At 49.7% G+C, this 19934-nt stretch overlaps 1 protein-coding gene across 6 annotated transcripts in view; it reads left to right on the top strand.

The window, feature by feature from the left end:
* Positions 1 to 675: 675 nt before the first annotated feature.
* Positions 676 to 19934, top strand: part of STEAP3 (STEAP3 metalloreductase) — a 41583-nt gene continuing 22324 nt past the window's right edge. Inside the window, exons 1-2 of one of the 6 annotated variants that reach the window (XM_045032411.1) lie at positions 676 to 747; positions 18874 to 19358. In XM_045032411.1, coding sequence (XP_044888346.1) covers positions 18876 to 19358 — 483 coding nt within the window. In that variant the 5' untranslated portion in view covers positions 676 to 747; positions 18874 to 18875. Of the gene's footprint in view, positions 748 to 15369; positions 15417 to 18696; positions 19359 to 19934 lie in introns of those variants that run through there. The other 5 variants (XM_045032410.1, XM_045032412.1, XM_045032414.1 and 2 more) reach the window with 5 other exon arrangements.

Genomic DNA, 19934 nt, shown 5'->3' with positions numbered 1-19934 from the left:
GGACCCAGGCAGTGTGAGTACCACTGAAAATCAGCTCGCGTGCCACAGGTTGCCTACCCCTGCTCTAAAATCACAATCCTACCAGTAGGATTGCATCTGATGAAGTGGGAATTCACCCACGAAAGCTCATGCTCCAATATGTCTGTTAGTCTATAAGGTGCCACAGGACTCTCGCTTTTTACAGCTCCAAACTAACGGGGCTACCCCTCTGATACTTGAATCCTACCAGTATGAGCCCAAAATCCCAGCATTAATGAAGAGACTGTGTGTTTGAGAGGTGCTTTGTGTTCAATATTGCAGCAAGTTCAAGGCAGCCTGGGCTTCCCTGCTGCACACCTGATCTGGGCCACCTGAAGGAAAGAAGCCTGGGCCACCTCTTGGTGCGGCTTGTACAGCGCCTGGCACAATGAGGACCCAGGCAACTGCCACAGCCAGAGCAAACCACGAGAAGCTCCTTTCGCAGCCGGCGGGCTCTGGTCTGCGGCGCGCAGCAGAGCAGCCCCGAGCTGGCCCCGGAGATGAAACCGGCGGAGACAGTCACCGCTCCGAGCTGGGCCGGCCCGCAGCCCGGCTAGTCCCCTGGCCCCGTGCCCGCCGCGAGGGGCAGGAGCCCGGGGCGGGCGCGGCGGCTGGCACATGGCGCCCGGGGGGAGGAGCTCCGCGCCGCGCATCACGGGGCGTTAGTCGCAACTACCCAAAGTAGGCGCCCCGCGCTGCCCGCTCGCTGCCCGGCCCGGCCCGGCGGAGGTGAGTGCACGGCCCCGGGGCCCGCTCCGGCTCCGGGCGGGTGGGGCCCGCTCCCCGCCCCTTGCCGGCCCGCCCGCCCGCGGCGGTACATGGGGACGGGGCGGGGGCAGCCGGAGTTTTGCTGCTGCCCGGGCTGGGAGCGGGGGGCTGGAGCGCGCGGCTCCGTGCAGGGCTCCCGGGAGAGCAAGGCTGGTGATCCCGGCCCCCCCATCCGATCACCTGACCGCATGGTGGGGGGGAGCTATGGCCGGGCTGCGCGCTCCTCCCACCCTGCTTTGGGGTGAGGGGAGGGTCTCAGCCCCGGGGTCCGCCGGAGCCCCCGCTGCAGCCCCTCCTGGCTGCTCAGAAGCCCCCGGACACGTGTGGAGGGGCCAGACCCTGCGTCCACAGTGTGAGTGGATCGCACGTGGCCAACTCCGATTCGTCCTGGCGGGTTAGCGCTCCGCCCGTGGGCGTTGTGCCCTAGGCGCTCGGATGGCCTGTTGTTACTGCCCCCGGGGCCTGGCTTTCTTAAAACAAGTGGGGTGGGACTGGGCGTCTGGGTCATGCACAGCCCCGGGCAAGAGCCACAAGCAACACATCTTGAGTCTGATTTTTCCTTCTGTGAGTCTAGTCGGTGTGTTCTTAAGTAACTTGTTTCAAATCAGGGAGATGGTATTGAACTTTAATTGCTTAGTTATTTGTGCGTTAATCCACGGGTGTTTGGGACGTCATCTGGTGTCCGTGGTTTTCGCGATGGAAGTATTTGGTTTTTATTTCAGATCACAGCTGCCCCTCAAACGAAGTTGATTTAGAAAAGAGTTAAAAGTGCTTTCGGGAAGTATCTGCCCTGAATCCTCCTGCCAGAGTCTGTGGTTTTACAGTTACATTTTCCATTTTTTTTTTTTAAATTCTTCGCTGTTGCTGGGTGAAACGCCCAGACAAATGGGGGCGGCGGAGATTGACAGTCTACACCGGGGAAAAGAGAAACTAACTCTACATTAAGTGCTGTCAAATGAACTCAGAAAACAGACTGAAACCAGATAAAATAGCTTTTCTCCAGCCCAGCTATAGCCATCTTAGATGTGTCAACAGTCAGTTTAAAAAAACCACTAGACAGATCTGTACATTTTAAATTGACTGTGTCCCTTTAACAATAATTTACCCTTATACTATATATACTTTGATGCAGGGCCCCCAAAGTGCTTCGCAAATTTTACAATCTTCATATAATGGATGAGGAAACAAGCCACAGAAGTGAGATGACTTGTCCAAGGTCACATCGGTAGCAGAGGGAGGAATAGAAATTCCATTTGAACAGAGAGATAATGGCAATAATTATATTATCACCATAGCTGCTCTGTAAAAGGAAGAATGCTTGAAGGCCACAGGGGAGTTTAGTTTATGTGCAGTCTCAGATTAGTTAGAAACAAAGAACAATATATCAGGGTATAAATTAAAGAATTGGCATGGGAGTTGTGGTCTGATTCTGGAATGACCTTTGTTCCTTGCCCAGGCCAGTAGAAACTCAAGAGGTTTCTGAGTGCCATGCTTGTGATCCAGGAAAAGGAGGAAGTTTGCCTACCACTTTCCTTCCAGAACACCCACTGAGTGGATTGGCACTGGCCTTTGAGTAGGCTGCTTGTCATACCTGTCAGATGGTTAACACCTTGTTCGCAGAACACTGAAAGAGAAGGAAGGGAGAAATGGGGGACCCAGTAGGGTTCCTCAGGATCAGTCATTCTCAGCCAGTCAGCACAGCACAGAGCTGCAGCCCATGTCACATCCTCAGGGCCATACAGCATGGTGGTGGGTGAGCCATGGGCTTGGGGAGGCTAACCCCCAGCCTGGCCCACCCTTCCCCTCCAAGGCCAGAGGCCCTGCCCCTGCAGCTGCCAGCCCCCCCACAGCCCCAGGTCACCCGAGCACATCCAATTGCAGAGCACCTGGCAGGCGGCACACAGCCCCCACACCAGCTCCGGAGTGCCAGACGGGCAGGTGGCACACATCCCCCCCAGCCCCTGAGTGACGGATGGGCAGCACGCGGCCCTCCCTTCGTGCCCCTCTCCCCCAGCGCTAGGCGATGTGGTCCCAATGCTAGGGGCCCCCCCAGCGCTGGGCAGCCCCAGCCACCCCAAGTCCCAGCTGCCCTAGCCCCAGCAGGCTTCCCTTCCCAGAACAGGAGCAGCCTGCCTGGGCTGGGGCCAACTAGCAGCAGGAGGGGACCTCAGGGCAGGGTGTGGCCGGGGCCATGCTGGGCTGTTTGAGGAGGCACAGCCTTCCCCAGCCTCTTATACGCATCACCCATGCATGGGCGGCAGGTATAACAGGCCAGGGAAGGCAAAGCCGTCCTGGCGCAGCCACTCCCGTGGGACACCTGGGCTGCGGTGGCCCCGCCCCTTCCCGAGGCCCCCGGCCCCCACCCACTGCCTGCCTACCTGCACTCCACCTCCCCACCCCAGCTCCCCGCTGCTTGCCGCGTCACTTCTCCTCGGGGGCAGGGGAGTGAGGAGGGGCGCTGCAAGCAAGCGGCAGGGGAGTGAGGCAGCTCCGCTGGGCATGGGGCCACTGGCTCGGATGAGAGGAGTAGCTCGGCATGGTGGTCAGGCAGGGGAGAGCGGCTCGGTTTGGCGCTCAGGCGGGGAGAGCGGCACAGCCTGGCACTAGGAGCAGCACGGAGTGGTGCTCGGCCTGGCGCTGGGGCTGGAGGGGGCGAGCCAGGGCTCCTCTGGTCATGGGGGGCCTCAGGGCTCCTTCTGTTATGGGGGGGCAGGTTTTGGGGCTCTGACGTGCAGGAGGGTGGAGCCTCAGGCAGAAGGGGTGGGGCCTGCAGGCTAGCCTCCCCAAAGTGGGGGTTCTCCCGCCACCCATGCCATACCGTTAGTATTGTATGCGACCCACAATGGTAAATAGGTTGAGAACCACTGCTCAGGATCCTCAAGGAGAGCAACCTTTGTTTGGAGGTTAGATGTGCTGAAAGAAAAATATTCCAAGGAAAGGAAGGGAGGGAAAGGGCACCATATATAATACAGGCCTTGATCCTGCAGTTGGCTCCATGCAGGCAGGCCCACATGGACTTAAGTGGGACTCTGCACAGGCCAAACTAGTTGCAGGATCAGGTACATAGGCTTTAAGATTTTTTTCTATTTACATCTGTGTATGTATACATAAATGTATTGTTAACACGGGGCTGTCCTTGTAGAGTAACAACAGAACACTAACTTGGGTGGAGGCAGGAATCACAGAACCAACTGTGATTCAGAAAGCCAAACATGCAGGACAAGTGTGCGCTTCAAATTACTTTAGTGGGACCATCCAGAGAACTGACCACTCCATGTAGACCTGAGCACATAGATAAGAGTTTGCAGGATCCGAGCCCAGGTGTGGCGAGTTGTTGGTTAAAGAGCAGGAAGTTCATGAAAGCATGTATTATTTATATTGCAGTAGTAGCACCTAGAGACCTGCTCCTGCAAGCTGGGTGTGGCACAAGCATATCTCAATGCACCAATGGGCATTTAAATCAGTATCTTCCAAATGAGATTTGTGCATTGCAAAGTGCCGTCCAATGGAGAGAAATAAAACCTAAACATGCTGGGAGGAGGAAGAAAGTAGCTTATAGTATAAAAATTCCTGTCGATTTAGGATTTTTAAAATAAGATTTAAATACCACCCTAGGCCTTAGTTTCCTCATCTCTTTTAACAAACTACAGTTGACATAAAAACCAGGTACAGTAAAGCCAGATCTGATATTAAATATACATGTTTGATTTGCTGTGTAATTGTAAAGGAAAAAGTTGCAAGTGATGACTTAAAGATACTTATGCAGGAAATCACAGGAAAAGGTGCCATTTGAAAAGCTTTTTAAAAAAAACCCAGCATATACACACACACCTCATAAGGAACTGGGCTTTGCAACATTACATAAAAAAACCCATAGAAACACCCTCAGATTCTAGTAAAAGGAGTGAAAATTTTCTTCTCTCAAACCCATTTGGCCAAGGTTACTAATGAAACCAACTTGCTGGAGAAATGGAAAAGATACTTGTTGCTATGGTGATGAAATATGACCTTCCCAGAATAAATAAGCACCAGCTTTTTTAGGAATCAGTTTATCATCCTTGATTATGACACTCACCAAACCAAACTTGTAATGGAGGCAGATGCTAATTGATTTTCAAACTGAAACGCTACTGTTCTTCATGGTGTGGTTTCTCCTCCCTCCTTACACTGACTAGGGCTCTTCTCTTGCTGAACGGGCATTAGCAGCGTAGCCTAGTGTAGACAAGGGCAACATTTTCAAAAGCACCAAGTCACCTGGGAGCTTCTGAACATTTTAACCCAGGTCTTAGAAAATAATACAGAAAGCACAATTCACCTTTAGTCCCCCAGCTTCTCCTAACAGATTTTCAAAATCTCTACCTGAAGCCTTGATCGTGCAAACCTTTTATACGTGTTCACCTTTATCCACCTGAGCATTTCCACTGAAGTCACTGGAAGTACTTGCATATGTAAAGTTATTCAGGTGTACTGGGGCACAAGGCATTTCTAATGTGTCCATCACCGAAGTATCTGGGCACCAATTATTTATAATATAAAGTACCATCACATATCAGTAAGCATCACTTATTATTTAGAATGAATTAACTTTTATTTCAGGACATTTATCTCCCAGAGGGAGCACTCCAATAGACTTAACTATAAAATATATATTAAAGATTCAAGAAAATAATACCACATGGATAGAACCTAAAAGCAATAAAGCACCAATTAATGTGTCTTGCCAAGGGCCCTGAAATACAAAATACAGTTTAAAAGAGGTTTATGACCCTCCTTTTGCCTCACCAAAAATGGGATCACAGAGCCTACAAAAGTATGGTCCATGTTCTGTCAGTCTCTGCAAACCGTAGGCGCCAGCAGTGCCCTGCCCTCTGACCTAAGGACAAGATGGTATAGAGGGAGCCAAGTGATCAGTAAAGTGTTTGGACTCACTCCAGCAAGGGCTTTAAAGTTAAAACTCTAAAGATCTCTCTGTCTTGGTAATTGGTTTGCCCGCTCCCTGCTGTAGCAGAGGTGGTGATGGAAGCAGGAGTCTTGTAGGTCAGTCAGCTGATTAAAGAGATGAGAGTAGAGTAGTAGGCAAGTGCTGTGTTGTAGAGGACAAGGAGCTGGATTATACACTGAAAAATCCATTGCCCATTTAATGACGAGGCAGTGACGAGGCCTGTAGTTGCGCACATCGGTAGTCAGATAGGTAGCACAGTGGCTCTAGAGCTCTTTTATCTCAGGTTCATCCCTGCCCCAAAGAACGTAAAACCTCAGTATTATTTGCTGCTTTTAAACCAAGTTTTCCTCCTTCCCAGACACGCCTCCTGCCCCCCAACTCAGCAAAGTTAGACTGAATTCTAACTGTGTCTTCCAACAGATCTGCCTTTGAACTGTTCACTCCTTTGGCCTTCCCCTGCACCATCCAATCCTCTTTTTGCTAGCAGAAAGGAGACTCTGGCTGCTTCTGATATCCCTTATCTCTCTTCCCTAGGTTCATGCTGTTCAACCCGCCTACCCCACACACCCTTTTTCCTTGTGGGATGTCTTTCTCGCTACACTTTCCCCTCGCTCGCCCTTGACTGTAACTTTGGAAAAGCTTTAAGTTGGCTGTTTGGACAATACAAAGGCGGCCACTAAAAAGCAGGCTAGAGGAGCTCTAATAAGCTCGTACATATGGATGTGCTGCTGTCACAGAGGCTGCTTTGCTTAATGGCCAGAGCTTTACATTTGAAACACCTGGACTCCCTTGAATCACAGTCCCCATGCCAGCCAGGCTGACTCAGTCTTCCCCCTTCTGGGCTCGGTAAATAGAGTGCTGTGCTGAAGTGTTTGGGATGAGACCTTAACATCAAGGCCCTGTGTCTTTTGTGTAGGCATTAAACAGCCTCAGTCCATAGCACTTTTCATAACAACAGGGGGTTGCCATATAAGATCCTTGGCCAAAATGTCCCCCCCCCGCCCCGTGCCTCTGTATTGCTTGGCTCTAGCTGGTAACTGCTCTCTGCCTCAGAGTTGGCTGCATATCAGTAAGGAGCTTTGGCATCTCCTGGCTCAAAAAGCAATATATATACTCAAGATCTATCATTAGTCAGCTAGATGGATGCCACCAGTAGAAAGCTAGGGAGTACCAGTTTTTCTGGGTTGTTTCTTCCCCTGATTTAAGTCCCATCTGAATGGCAAGTGAAGCTCTTCACCAGGTGAACTTTGAGGAAACCGCTCAGACTAAAGCACTGTCTGTTCAGCGCTGATGGTATTTTACTGGCCACTGGGCATGGTGCTGCTTCTGTCTGGTGGAGTTTGGCATGTGTACAGCCTTCACAGAGTGTACAAAGAGTAGCAAGACTTCCTTTTTGCATACGCCTGGTGGCTTGGGCTCTGCTGTTTGTACCTATGTCTCACGGCTGAAAAGAATCAAAGTACAGAGCCTAAAATGGAAAGCTGTTGTAACGAAATTGCTGGGTCGTAACCACCACCTTGAATGTGCTGCGTTGAAATGTAGCCAGGAGAGGGCGCTATATGGCACAGTCCAACTGCTAGCAGTAGACAGCTCCATCAACACTAGAGAGCAGGTAAACGTAGTAGCTTTCTGAGGAGGAGTGGACTCTGCAGAGAATCAGGGGCTCTGTGAGAGCAGGAGCCGCATGCCAGAACCGGAAGGAGCTGGCTGCAGAAGGAAGGCTGGGCAGTGGGCAGCCTGAGAGCTGGGACTAAAAAGTTAAGAGCCAGTCAAAGCATCAGCCTGCTGCTGGCAGAAGCCCACCAGGAGAAGGAGGATATAGGACAGCATTGTGCAAGCAGGAGTGGGGTAAATGCACATGTGGATACCAGGAGACCACGGGCAAAGCCAGAGGTCAATTCTAGTGGGCTCTGTAGGCTAGGGCTTGACCCTGTCTAGGCAATGGATGGACTGGAGGGAGTATAATTAGCACTAGGCCTGGGGAATCCCATGGGGCAGTTATTTCACAACGGACATCCCCTAGAGTCTGGGCTGATCTTTCGTTATGACTGTTGACATTGTTGTGCCTAGAGTATTTGCACCTTTTAGGTACAGGCAGTCCTGGTGCTGTTACTTACTCAAAATGCATTGAGTATGTTAATGGGGCACCAAAGACTAGAGTCTGGTGCTTGGACGCATGTGCTATAGGAACTCCAATCTTGCAGTACACAGAGCATGCTACCAGACACGCAGAAAGCCCTGCTGTACCACAGCCGTTGCAGCAACGCCCCACAGCGGCAACAGCTACAGTCATAATTTATTTATGGGTAGCACAGCCTTGCCAAACTCACCGATGGCAGGACATTTTTGACAGGTGAGTAAAATATTAGAGCTTGGGGTTTTTAAATCATTGTTGGAATGGGTGAACAAGGAGGTTATGTGTCTGGGCTGGTAAATGTCTATAGCAGTATGGCAAGGCAGATGTGACACTAAAAGCGTGCGAGGTGTTTCTTGGACAGATACGAAGATAAGATCCTTGCACAGATGTGCATACAATCTATATAGAGAAAGACACGGGGAATGGATGGAGTACACAAGCAGACAGAGTGAGCGGTAATATAAGGGTTTTGTTTAAGGTAATGTAATCTGAGTAACCTCTCTCCTTCATCCTTCTGTTGTTTTTTTTTCAATCCCATCCTCCACTTTCCATTGCTTCAGTCCAGTTAGATTCCCCTGAATGGTTCCCTGAGTCAATAATCCTCCTCTCCCCACATCCTTATAGATGTAGTGTTTAAGTGTCACGCAGTTGTATCGTGCACTTAAGCAGGGGTGGGAGAGGGATAGAGATAAAGAAACAGGCAATCCTGTAGTCATAAGTGCACATAGTCAGGATCCCAGCTCCTGAGTGAGGGCTGGGCGGTTGGCAGTCTGGTTTAAGTGTCCCAGCGAAGGTTCTGATGTAACTGAGCAAGGGGAAGGGGTGGGGTAGACCCTGGGTTACAATTGAGCAAAGAGGCAATATTCCTGAACACCTTTTGCATAACGGAACAGCTCCAGATTCTCTCAGCTACCATTCTTCTGCCAGTCTGACCATGGAGACCTCTCTGGGTGGGTGGCTTACTCAGCAGGTGTTTTCACTGTAGACTGGCCAAGAAGGATCCTGCCTTCTTTCCTGTTGATGTCTCACATCCTCCACAAGCTTGAGAAAGGGAATAATCAAGTGATTCTCAGAGCCCCAAGATGGCTCGGGAAACACTGGTTTGCCGTCCCAAACCAGCCAGCATCAGATTGATTCTTGTGCCTGAGCAGAAGAAACAGCTGCTCCTCCCAAACGAAGGGATCCGGCTGTGCCCTTTCGGAGCATCATAAAGGAACCTGAAAACAGGGCCAAACCTGTATAAGAGACAGTGTCAGGTCAAACATAAGCAAAAGAGGAGGAAACTACCCTTCCCCTGCCAGGGTCCTTGTATCAGTTAGACAAGCAGGGTAATTCAACCTAACTACAGTCTCTTAGAACTTGGTTCTGACCCTCTTTCATGGGTCTGCCCCGTAGCTGTTTCAAATCAAAGAAAAGGTGGGAGTCACATGCCCATAGGTTTCAGAGGAGAACCAGCACGTCAACCTGCCTCCTCCACTGAGGGAGAAGACCAGGCTTATTCCTCCCCTTCCCCTGGCTTATTTCCCAGGGTGCCATCCCCCAGCCCGGAACTACTTTCCCCAGCAAGCCTGCTCCCTGGGATCCTGGAGAGGGGCCAGCTGGGGACTGCCCTGGGCTAGCCTTGTCCCTCACCAGTGAGAGCAGATGGGGTGGGAGATCCTGCTCATGGAACAATGGTCTCCCTCCTAAAAGCAGAGGCAGCAGCACAGTTTTCTTCCCTCAACCACCAAACAGCCTCCCCCCGAAACCACTGCCTTTCTTTCCATGTCGCCTACCCACGGGTAAGTTTAAGAGACAAAACCCAGCAGGTGGGGTAGTGCTGGTCTAGGAGCATTTCCCACAAGTCTCAAAGGGCTGGCATACCCGGTTATGGCAACTTCCGGTCTTAAGAGACCACCAAGAAATAGCCACACCACCAAGAACTCACTGAGTGCAGTTTTTCTGCGTCTTCACTAGAAACACCCCACCCCCCATTAAGCAACCCAGCTTTGATCTTGACTTGAGGGATTGCTGAAGACAAGTTTTGCTGTCTCTGTACTCTCCACAGATAATAATGACAGGACTCCGGGCTTGCATGCAACTTGACTCCAAACACAATCTGCATGCATGAAAGTGGAAAAGATTTGCTCTCTGTTGTCTCAGGAAGGAGTGCATCCTTGCATCACACCCATTATCTACAGACTGCAGGGTATTTTTAGATCCCTCTGAGAGGCTTCTTCCATTCAGGTAGTCAGCCTGGTACACCATGCCTCCATTTAGCTGCTATTCCTGCTTTTTGCAGAGGAAAATCTCAGAAAGGGGTGAGTCACCATTAGATAGTAATTAACTTGATAGGAGCAGCAAAGAAACCAAGACCACAGAAGAATATGATAGCAGCCACAGGGACTTAAGTACAGTACTCAAGGCTCTTGCAAAATATCCATCTGAGCCTCTTAAGAACTGTGAGATGAGAATAGTCATGAAAATAGCCTTCTTATTAGCCATTACATCAGCCAGATGAGTTAGAGTATTACAGGCATTAACATTAGATCCACCATTCTTCAGTTTGTAGACTCTACTGCACCCCAATCATCGTTTACCTCCTTACCAAAACTCATTCTGCTGCATTAACCAGCAGATTAAACTCCGGACGCTTGTGCCCCAAATCCTCAGATTCCAACTTTATGAAACTTTTATTACAAAAGAGATCCTGGGGAGGCATTTCGTTATTATATCAGGACGCCGGCTGCCCGCGGCAAATCCAGCACTTTCATTACAGTGGCGCAGCAAAGGAAACTGTGTAAACATCTCCTTTGTCATAAAGGAATAAAAGTGAGACCTTTGACTTTCCCATGCCTGTGCAGGCTATCAGGGGAATCAGTTTCCTGAGCAGAATTTGGCAGAGCAGAGATTCAGAATGTGTGGTACAGCCTGTTGGTAACCCTGTTTAAAAAATAAAAAAATGCCCTCTAAAATCATAAACTCCTGTCTATTTGTTCTCCATTATTCCAGTTTTGCTTAGTCACACACCTTTATTACAGGCAGGGCTAGTAGGGCTGCTTAGTCAGGTTGTCTGTCAATTCCCATTATGAGACCCTGTTTTCAGTTTCTTAAAAAACATTGCCAAACTTGAACTCCTTGGGCTGAAATTTCCTATGCCAGGTGTCTACTTAGGGGTGAATAACTCTGGAAAAATGTAGCTGAAACAGTTCAGCCATTTCCAAGAACAAAGCTAGGGGAAAATGTGTTTTGCCCCTGTTAAAAAAAAATCTGGCAACTTTTCTTTGAGACGCTGGACTGAATGAGGCAGGGGTCCTGTGGGAAAAAATGGTATGTGATCTTATAATCAAAGACTGTATCATAATGCACACGCACAAGGGGTGCCGTGAAAGTTGCACAGGCAATTGTGACATTTCCTAACTTCAGTTGCCAAACAGCGCAAGGCAGGGAGGTGATGTTTTGTGGTGAGGGGAAAAAGGGCTAAGTTACTTCTTTCCATTACAAGTATTGCTTCCCCCCTCTTGGTTGCTTCTTCATGTTTTGAGCTTCTTGCATACCAGTCATGTTATTGCCCTGCTACCTGAATGGAAGTGAAAGGACTCCTGGAATGTACAGCAGAGTTCAGGATCAAGCAGCTTTGTATAAAAGGCCTGTCATGCAAAAACTCTCACTGAGGCAGGAGAGCCAGATGGATGGCATCGGTAGACAACACGAAAGCTACTGCCAAGGGGAGCGAATCCAACAGGGTACACACCGACACTAAACCCTACCGTCGCGGACCAATCAAACCCACACCTACAACCCACGGACAGTCAGACTCTACCTTTCCTTCTACCTCACCAGTCTCCAGTAGACCAACACAAACTGGTGACCCATCAACTGGGCGATGTTTTCAATGCAATGAATTGGGGCATATCAAAGCCAAATGCCCAAAGAACCTAAACCGAGTGCAACTCCTTGCACCTTCACACCAAGGAAAGCCGGACATAGATGTATCTCAAATACCCTTAGAACATAGGGAAACTTTGAGAGTTGACGAAAAGGAGATCATCGCATGGAGAGACACTGCAGCACATGTGTCAGCTATCCACCGAACCTTCGTGGACCCCAAATTCATCAACCAGAAAACCAAAGTGACAATTCGACCCTTCATGTCAAAACCTGTAACATTACCTACAGTGCGTTTACCTGTCCAGTACAAGGGCTGGTCAGGGAAGTGGACTTTTGCTGTCTATGACAACCATCCGGTGGTGTGGAAGAGGTGACCCTCTCCACAATACCCTACAGGCCAAGGTGGAGGCTATCACAGCTGTTTCTTAGGTTTGGCCACACTACAGCCAAATCGCTGCCCCACTAACTGATCTGACCAGCCAGCCAAATGCAGTTAACTTTGTATAAAAGGCCCTTTTCTTAGCTAAATCTATTCCAGTTTCAACAGGTACATGGCACCTGCTGTGTTCGCCTGAGGACCTCTTTAGGTATGGGAAAGAAACGACATGGCTTCTTTTCACTTGTAACAAAACAGCTGCAGGTGAGGAGTTAATATTTTCGTCTGGTAATGAAAACAGTGAAAGCTAATTTCATGAGTGTAAACGTTAGGATCCAAATGCTTCTTTCCAGATCTGACTTCTTTATGTATGAACTCACTAGTAAATACCCGGGAAGCTAACACTGGAAGTTGATGTTTTGCAATCTGAATTAGTAGGGGCAAAAAAGGTCCCAATTCTGCAGTCAAGTCCATGAGGGTCCAGGGGTCTGTCCACAACTATCTGATCACAGGATTGGGGCATTAGATTGGAAGAGATCATGTCTTCCTTCGAGTTTGTTCAGCACATAGCACTTGGGCCAGCCCCGAATGGACGGGAGAGAGGGGGCTCAAGCTGGCCCCGTGTGGTGTCCCATTTTCCCTCTGGGAAAATATGGTCACCCTAATAATGGACCTATGATCCTGACCAGGGCTTCTAGGAATTGATGTAGTGCAAATGATCTGATAGCTGAGAGGGACCATCTTGGTGCACTTCTATAGTGATTGCTTTTTACTTTTGTTGTTCTGCTTCAAGCAATGTGCTTATTAGCAGATCTGCGTAATGAAGCATTTTATCTAAAATGATCCCTAGAAATAGAGTCTGACTCAGCACGGATGAGGCTCTGTAGCTATGCATATGTGAATCAGTCCATGGGTAAGGGGCACCTGTGGTTGGGGCTCTGTGTACTTTTAAATGTCCAGTTGAAAATGCCCTCCCCGTATCTCCTTCAGTAGACTGGGTGGAAGAGACAAATACAGGCATTTTAGCCAAGACATTACAGGTCACCCTTGAAACAAGAGGCTGAATTGAAGATAATTATGTAAAAGCAATAATAAGAGACAGGACTTCAAAAAGTAAAGTTGATTTTCTTAGGCCATATTGTATCATTGTGTTGAAATAGAACTTACTGAGATCCCTGCAACATTCTTTAGTGACACAATTTGGCTCATTGTCATGTAGAATGACACTGAACTTACTATTAAAGCGACATGTTTTAAAACTAAGATCTTTCACTTTATTTTTACAAGCACCTGCACCAAGACAAGGGTGTGTTGATTTCCCCTCTCCTCCCCCCCACAAAAAAAACAAACAAAAAACAAGTAGATCCTGTTTATAGCCAACATAGAAACACTGCAGGGGATTGTAATCTAAACATTGCATCACACTGCCAGTGTATAGGAACTTCAGGTATACTAATTAAAATCTACAGACAAAAATGAAACTGACTAACCTATTTTCATTATCCAGCATGAGTGGAAAAAGGCCTGGTCTTTTGGTTAACAAACTCGATTTGGACTTGAGAGACCTGGATTCCTTTCCTGACTCTACCACAGATTCCCTGCATGACCTTGGCCAAGTCATTTTATCTCTGTGCTTTCGCCTATCAAATGGGGATAACATTACTTAGTTTCTCTCACTCTTTGCTGTCTGATCCATTTGGACGGTAAGCTCTTTGCATCAGGGAGTGTCACCTACTATGTGTTTGTGAAATGCCTAGCCCAGTGGGGCCCCCAGTCTCTGTTATCACTGGTACAAATAAAAACTGAAATGCAATAAGTACACAGCAGAAAGGGACAAACAGATCAGATTTTCAGAAGTTATTCATATTGAACGATCTAAAGAGCTATTAATAGCCTAGCTAGAGGAGGAGTTGAGTTGGCTTTTGGTAACAAAAGAGTAGGAACAGCTTCACAGTTTAGGTTGCCACAACAAGCCTGATTTTTAATCCCTCCCCTCCCCCCCCGTAACTTCCTCAATAAGAAACTGACCTTCCTGAAATTTCACACGTCATATCTCACCCCAAGGTAGCATTGTTTTCTGGCTAGTGTGGTGACAATTGACAAAGGAGTTTTAAAGTTAGTGTTCTCAACATGTATCTATTTCCCTTTTTCAAGCGGATCTTGGCTTTCTCTGGCTCTGGATATCTGCATGGTGAGGCTAGCCTAGAAACCGCCTGTTTGTTTTGCTTGTGCTGACCTTGGGGTCCCATTTGGAGGGCAGAGTTAGTGGAGTGGTTTAAAAAAGGTGCAAGCCGTTCATGCCTGTATAAAAAGCAGCATTGACGCTGTCAGTATAATAAAGGTTTTTGAAACAGAAACGGACTTGCTGCTGACTTGCAGGCCAAGGTGAGGGGCATGGATTGCTCGGGGTGGTGGTGGTGGTGGAGAAGAGTAAGTGATACCGGGTATTACCCTAGCGTAGGATTCTGGGAGTGGTGTTTGGAGAGGGGGACAGGGGCATAGAACGGGGCTGTGGGCAGGCAGGATGCTAGAGGAAGTGGGGGCAGGATGCTGGTAGGACACGGAGGAGTATGCAGGGGATCCCAAGGGCCAAGCGGAGTATGGAGAGAGGGGAGATTGGACACAGGTGCAGTGGACCAGAAGAGGAATGAAGGGGGGTGCAGGAGAATAGAGCAGACATGGCTAGTGGTGTATTGGGGACAAAAGGGAGTCATTGAGCAGAGGTGGATTGTACCGGGGTTGATGGGGCAATAGAAGAGAGGGCATGGAAGGAGATGCAGGATACTGGGAAGCACAGGAGTCATGGAAAGCCCAGGAGAACATGCAGAAGGGATGATGGAAGGAGAGCATGGGTGGAGATATACAGAGGAATGAAGGGTGTGTGTTCAGGGGAGAGATGGAAGTTACAGAAATCCCAATTGCTATTCAAGGAATCTGTTCCCGGTCATGTAGTTTGTCTGAGATTTAGAACCTCTCAGAGAAATCTGCTTACCAGGAGATCTAAGAGAGATTTCCTCCTGTCCCACCAGTATTTAAACACAAACTGTTGTTAGATGTGCTATTGAGGTAGGGTGGGATCCATGAAGGGACTTAGATGTTGCAGTGCTGAGTGTCACGGCAGCTAAACTTGTAGACATGTACAAAATAGAAGGAACAACACTGCAATCCACAAAGCCGAGCGAGGCACCTAGGCTCCTAGACTATGGATGGGAGGAGAGAAGTGCCTTAGAATGTGATCCACAGAAGCCTGTGCATTTGGTGCAGAGCTGCCTAACCTCACCAATGGAAGATGCTGACCATTCCAGGTGAGTGCTCTAGCTAGTGGGCTATGAGTTTAAGGTGGGTTCCTCCTCCCTATGTGGAATGGGACCTGATAGGGCCCTGCACCTGACTTAGGTGGCCGAGCAGCTGTCTTATCATAGCTCGTGAATTGCTGTAGGGCAGTGGTCTCCAGCCTTTTTAAGCACAAGATCACTTTTTGAATTTAAGTGCAACCCAGGGTCTACCCCACCCCTTCCCCAAGGCTCCACCCCTTCCCCCAAGGCCCATCCTGCTCACTCCCTCCCACCTCCCCACCCTGGTCGCTCGCTCTCCCCGACCCTCACTCACTTTCACCAGGCTGGGGCTGGGGGTTGGGGTGAAGGAGGGAGTTTGGGATGCAGGAGAGGGTATGGGGTGCTGGCTTTGGGAGTGGGCTCAGGGCTGCGGCAGGGGGTTGGGTGCAGGAGGGAGTTTGGGATGCAGGAGAGGGTATGGGGTGCTGGCTTTGGGAGTGGGCTCAGGGCTGCGGCAGGGGGTTAGGGTGCAGGAGGGGGTAAGGGGTGTGGGCTCCCATTGGGCAGCGCTTACCTCAGTCAGCGGGGCTAAGGCAGGCTCCCTGCCTGCCCCAGCCTCGCGCCGCTCCCAGAAGCGGCCAGCAGCACATCCCTGCAGTCCCTGGAGGGGAGGGGGCACATGGCTCCACATGCTGCCCCTCCTTGCAGGTACTGCCCCCACAGCTTCCATTGACTGCAGTTCCCCGTTCCCGGCCAATAGGAACTGCAGGGGCGGTACTTGCAGGCAGGAGCAGCGCACAGAGACCCCCTACCCCCCCCGTAGGGGCTGCAGGAACATGCTGCTGGCCGCTTCTGGGAGCAACACGAGGCCAGGACAGACAGGGGGCCTGCCTTAGCCCTGCTGCGCTGCTGGAGTTTTGGCAGATGGAGACTGCGATTGACTGGCAGAGGCTCCATGATTGACCAGTCGATCGTGATCTACCAGTTGATCTAGGGCTTCGGCAGGAGAGAGGTGTCTGGATGCCTAGCTGGAGGCAGCGGTGTGCATGCCCATAGGCAGAAATCTAGACACCTAGGGAATGTTTACTCTGGAAAAACTTAGGCGCCAAGTGAGTTTAGGCATCTACAGGGATCAGTGAAAGTTTTGTGGATCACAGTGGAGCCAAAACTGGGAGCTGGGCACCTAAATCTGAGGCTAAGGTGCCTAAGCATCAGGTTTAAGTGCCTAAATACCTTCAGGGATCCCAACCATAGCGCCTAGCATCCCCAGTCATGGACGTGGGCCAGGACCCCATTGTGTAAGGTGCTGTACAAACCGAACAAAAAGATGATCCTGGCCCCAAACAGCTTACAATATAAGACTGAAATATCTTTGTTTTTAAAATATTCTGTTCTGTCTTATTTTCAAACGCTGTTTAATTCTGTGATGCTTTTATTTTTCTCTTCCTTTTGAACCCAAGTAGCGGGAGACAGAGATGCTGTTTATCCCAGAACATTGCAAATGTCCCTGTTTGTTTTGAATGGCAGTTGCAGGACAGAAATGTCACACTACAAAAAGATTATCTTCCAGCACAGTTCACAATCCCTTTGGGAGCTCTCGGAATGCTTTTGAGGTGCTTTAGACCTATGATGAAATGAGTCCCTAGGTAACAACCATTCTGTCACCCTGAATGTTAATTTCCATTCATTTGCCTAAGAGCCAGAGAAGTGTGTCTTTGTTGTAGAGTAACATTTTGTACATACATTTTATTAGGAAAAGGGGATGGTTTGGGGACTGAGGCAGCAGACTTGGCACTGACTTGGGTTCTACTTGTGGCGCTGCTGTCGTACTGGGTAGCCTCGGGCAAGTCATTTAGCCTCCCCATTGGTGATAAAACCCAGTGAATGCTGGGAGGCGACAATCATTAGCGTTTGTCAAGCTTAGCGGGTTGCTTGGACAGAAGGTGCTGTAGATGTGCCAAATAATGAGACCTAGGTGGTGTAAAGCCCTTCCTAGGTGGGGATTTTTTAAATGTGTGTGTGGGGGGGGGTACATTTGTATTGCTTATTCGAGGTCTGGAGCTAAAAACACTTGACTGAAATTGGAACAGGCAAGTGCTGCATAAGCTGCATCACGTGCCTCTGCCCAGACACTTTCATTGTGACCCAAGATGCCCCGTTTAGAGTCCAGGTCTAAATCTGAATAACCAGGCTGAGTTGCTTGATGCTCTTCCAAAGTACCCAAATGTGGATTAGGAGGATACCACCAGCCTGGTGTCCACCTATATGCAACAAGTCTGCTGTCTTCCTTATGTCGATCGTAACATCGCGTTCCCTGCTGCCTGTAAGGGAAATGCTGAGTGCCCCGCCCTCTGTGGGGTAGGAGGCCCACCCAGAGCACAGCCCCTCAAGGCACCCACCCTCAGTCCCCTCCTTGCACCGCAGTTACATGATCACAGCCCACTATGTAAAGTCAAGCTGCCCTTGCTGGGGTTCAGTTTATTCCGCCTTTAGGAACTGCAGCCTCCTTGTCCAGCTTCACCCTCAATCCTGGCTCCCCCTCCAGATATCTCTGAGCCAGGGAGCTCTGCCAGTCCTTCTGACTCTCTCTGTTTTCTCCTCCTGTCTAGATTCCCAGGCTCACACCCCCAGCTTCCCTCTGGCTAAAGAATGTCACAGCCCTCCAGCCCAGGCTGCATAGCCAGGCACACTCCAAACCACCTGCCCTTTCTCTCCCCCAGTCAGCGAACAGCTGGGTTTTTATCCTGTGCAGGAAGTAGCTCACTGATTACACCTGGCCCCCCAGTCACCAGCTTGTCTACTACTCCCTTAAACACCAGGTTCTTAAAGGGGCCATGCCTTGGACCAGGTCTGGCTGGCCCCAAGCCCCCTTGCTCCGGAAAAGGTCCAGACCACCCTGTTATGGTGTGGAAGGCCCACACGCAACACAGGGGTCAAGGCTGCTGTGGTTTTATAGTCCGGAGAGTAGGTTTGGGGCAAGGGTAGAGGCAGGCAGAGGACAGCGTTGGGGAGTGGTCGGTGGATCTTTGACTGTCTAGAGGCCGCCACAATGGAGTCATATAGCTATTTTGCTCCTTTAACTCATACCTACTTGGTCTGGCGCTCTATCCTCCACTAGCAGCAGCTGGTCCGCGTATAGATGGATGGATGAGCCTGCTACAGCTTTGCTAAGTAGAGGAGGGTCTCTGGGCTCACGCAATAGTAGTTCTGCTTTTACATCCAGAGGTTCTGGGTTCGATCCCTGCTGTCAACGAGCCCTGCAGGGGCGCAGCATTATATAGCCGGTTTGCAGGTTCAGGGGATTCCTCCCTCCCTGAGTCTATGGTGGGTTTCCTCACAGACCCTGTTTGCAGTGGCTGTGTGTGTGGCATGTAGCATTCGCCACACTACTGCGGGTTTGTTTCTATCGTACGTAGACTGAGACAGGGAGATAAGGTTTTGAAAATGCTGTTTCCAGTGAACTTGTCCTTTGTGCTTTTGCCTAAAGGGATGCCAAGAGGAGACATGGCAAAACCACTCCTAGGTCGCCGGAATATGGAGAGCAATCCAGATCTCGCCCCGGCTGCTGGCCGAACCGTAGGGATCCTGGGAAGTGGAGACTTTGCACGCTCATTGGCTACACGTCTGGTGTACTCAGGTTTCCAAGTGGTGGTCGGAAGCCGCAATCCAAAGCGCTGCGCGGGCCTCTTTCCTTCAGCAGCTGAAGTAACTGGCCAGGCAGATGCTGCAAAGAAGACAGATGTTATTTTTGTGGCAGTTTTCAGGGAACATTACTCCACACTCTCTGACCTGACGGATGTGCTGGCTGGCAAAATACTGGTGGATGTCAGCAACAACACTGAAATTAACCATCACAAAGAATCAAATGCCGAGTACTTGGCTTCTCTTTTCCCAGCCTGCACTGTCGTCAAAGGATTTAATGTGATATCCGCATGGACCTTACAGTCAGGTCCCAGAGACGGGAATAAGCAGGTATTGTTTTCTTTTATTAAGGGCCAAATCCTACAGATCTTACTCAGGCAAAACTCACCTAGACTTCAGAATTTGGGATTTGACTGTGTGTGTTAAGTGCATTACTGAGGGAAGTGAGATCTAGTGGATGGAACACAGGATGGGGCGGAGACAGCTCAGTGGTTTGAGCATTGGCCTACTAAACCCAGGGTTGTGCGTTCAATCCTTGAGGAGGCCACTTAGGGATCTGGGGCAAAAATTGGTCCTGCTAGTGAAGGCAGGGGGCTGGACTCAATGACCTTTCAAGGTCCCTTCCAGTTCTAGGAGATTAGTATATCTCTAATTATAGGGGGAGGGATAGCTCAGTGGTTTGAGCATTGGCCTGCTAAACCCAGGGTTGTGAGTTCAATCCTTGAGGGGGCCATTTGGGGGAACTGGGGTAAAAATCTGGGGATTGGTCCTGCTTGGAGCAGGGGGTTGGACTAGATGACCTCCTGAGGTCCCTTCCAACCCTGAGATTCTATGACAGCAACCAGCAATTGCTAAGATTTAATCCTAGCACTAGTGTGGAAACTGTCTGTGGCCTGGGACAAATTC

The sequence above is a fragment of the Mauremys mutica genome, chromosome 10, assembly GCF_020497125.1.
Source record: "Mauremys mutica isolate MM-2020 ecotype Southern chromosome 10, ASM2049712v1, whole genome shotgun sequence".
Lineage (NCBI taxonomy): Eukaryota > Metazoa > Chordata > Testudines > Geoemydidae > Mauremys > Mauremys mutica.
This window is presented reverse-complemented; position numbering and strand designations above follow the sequence as displayed.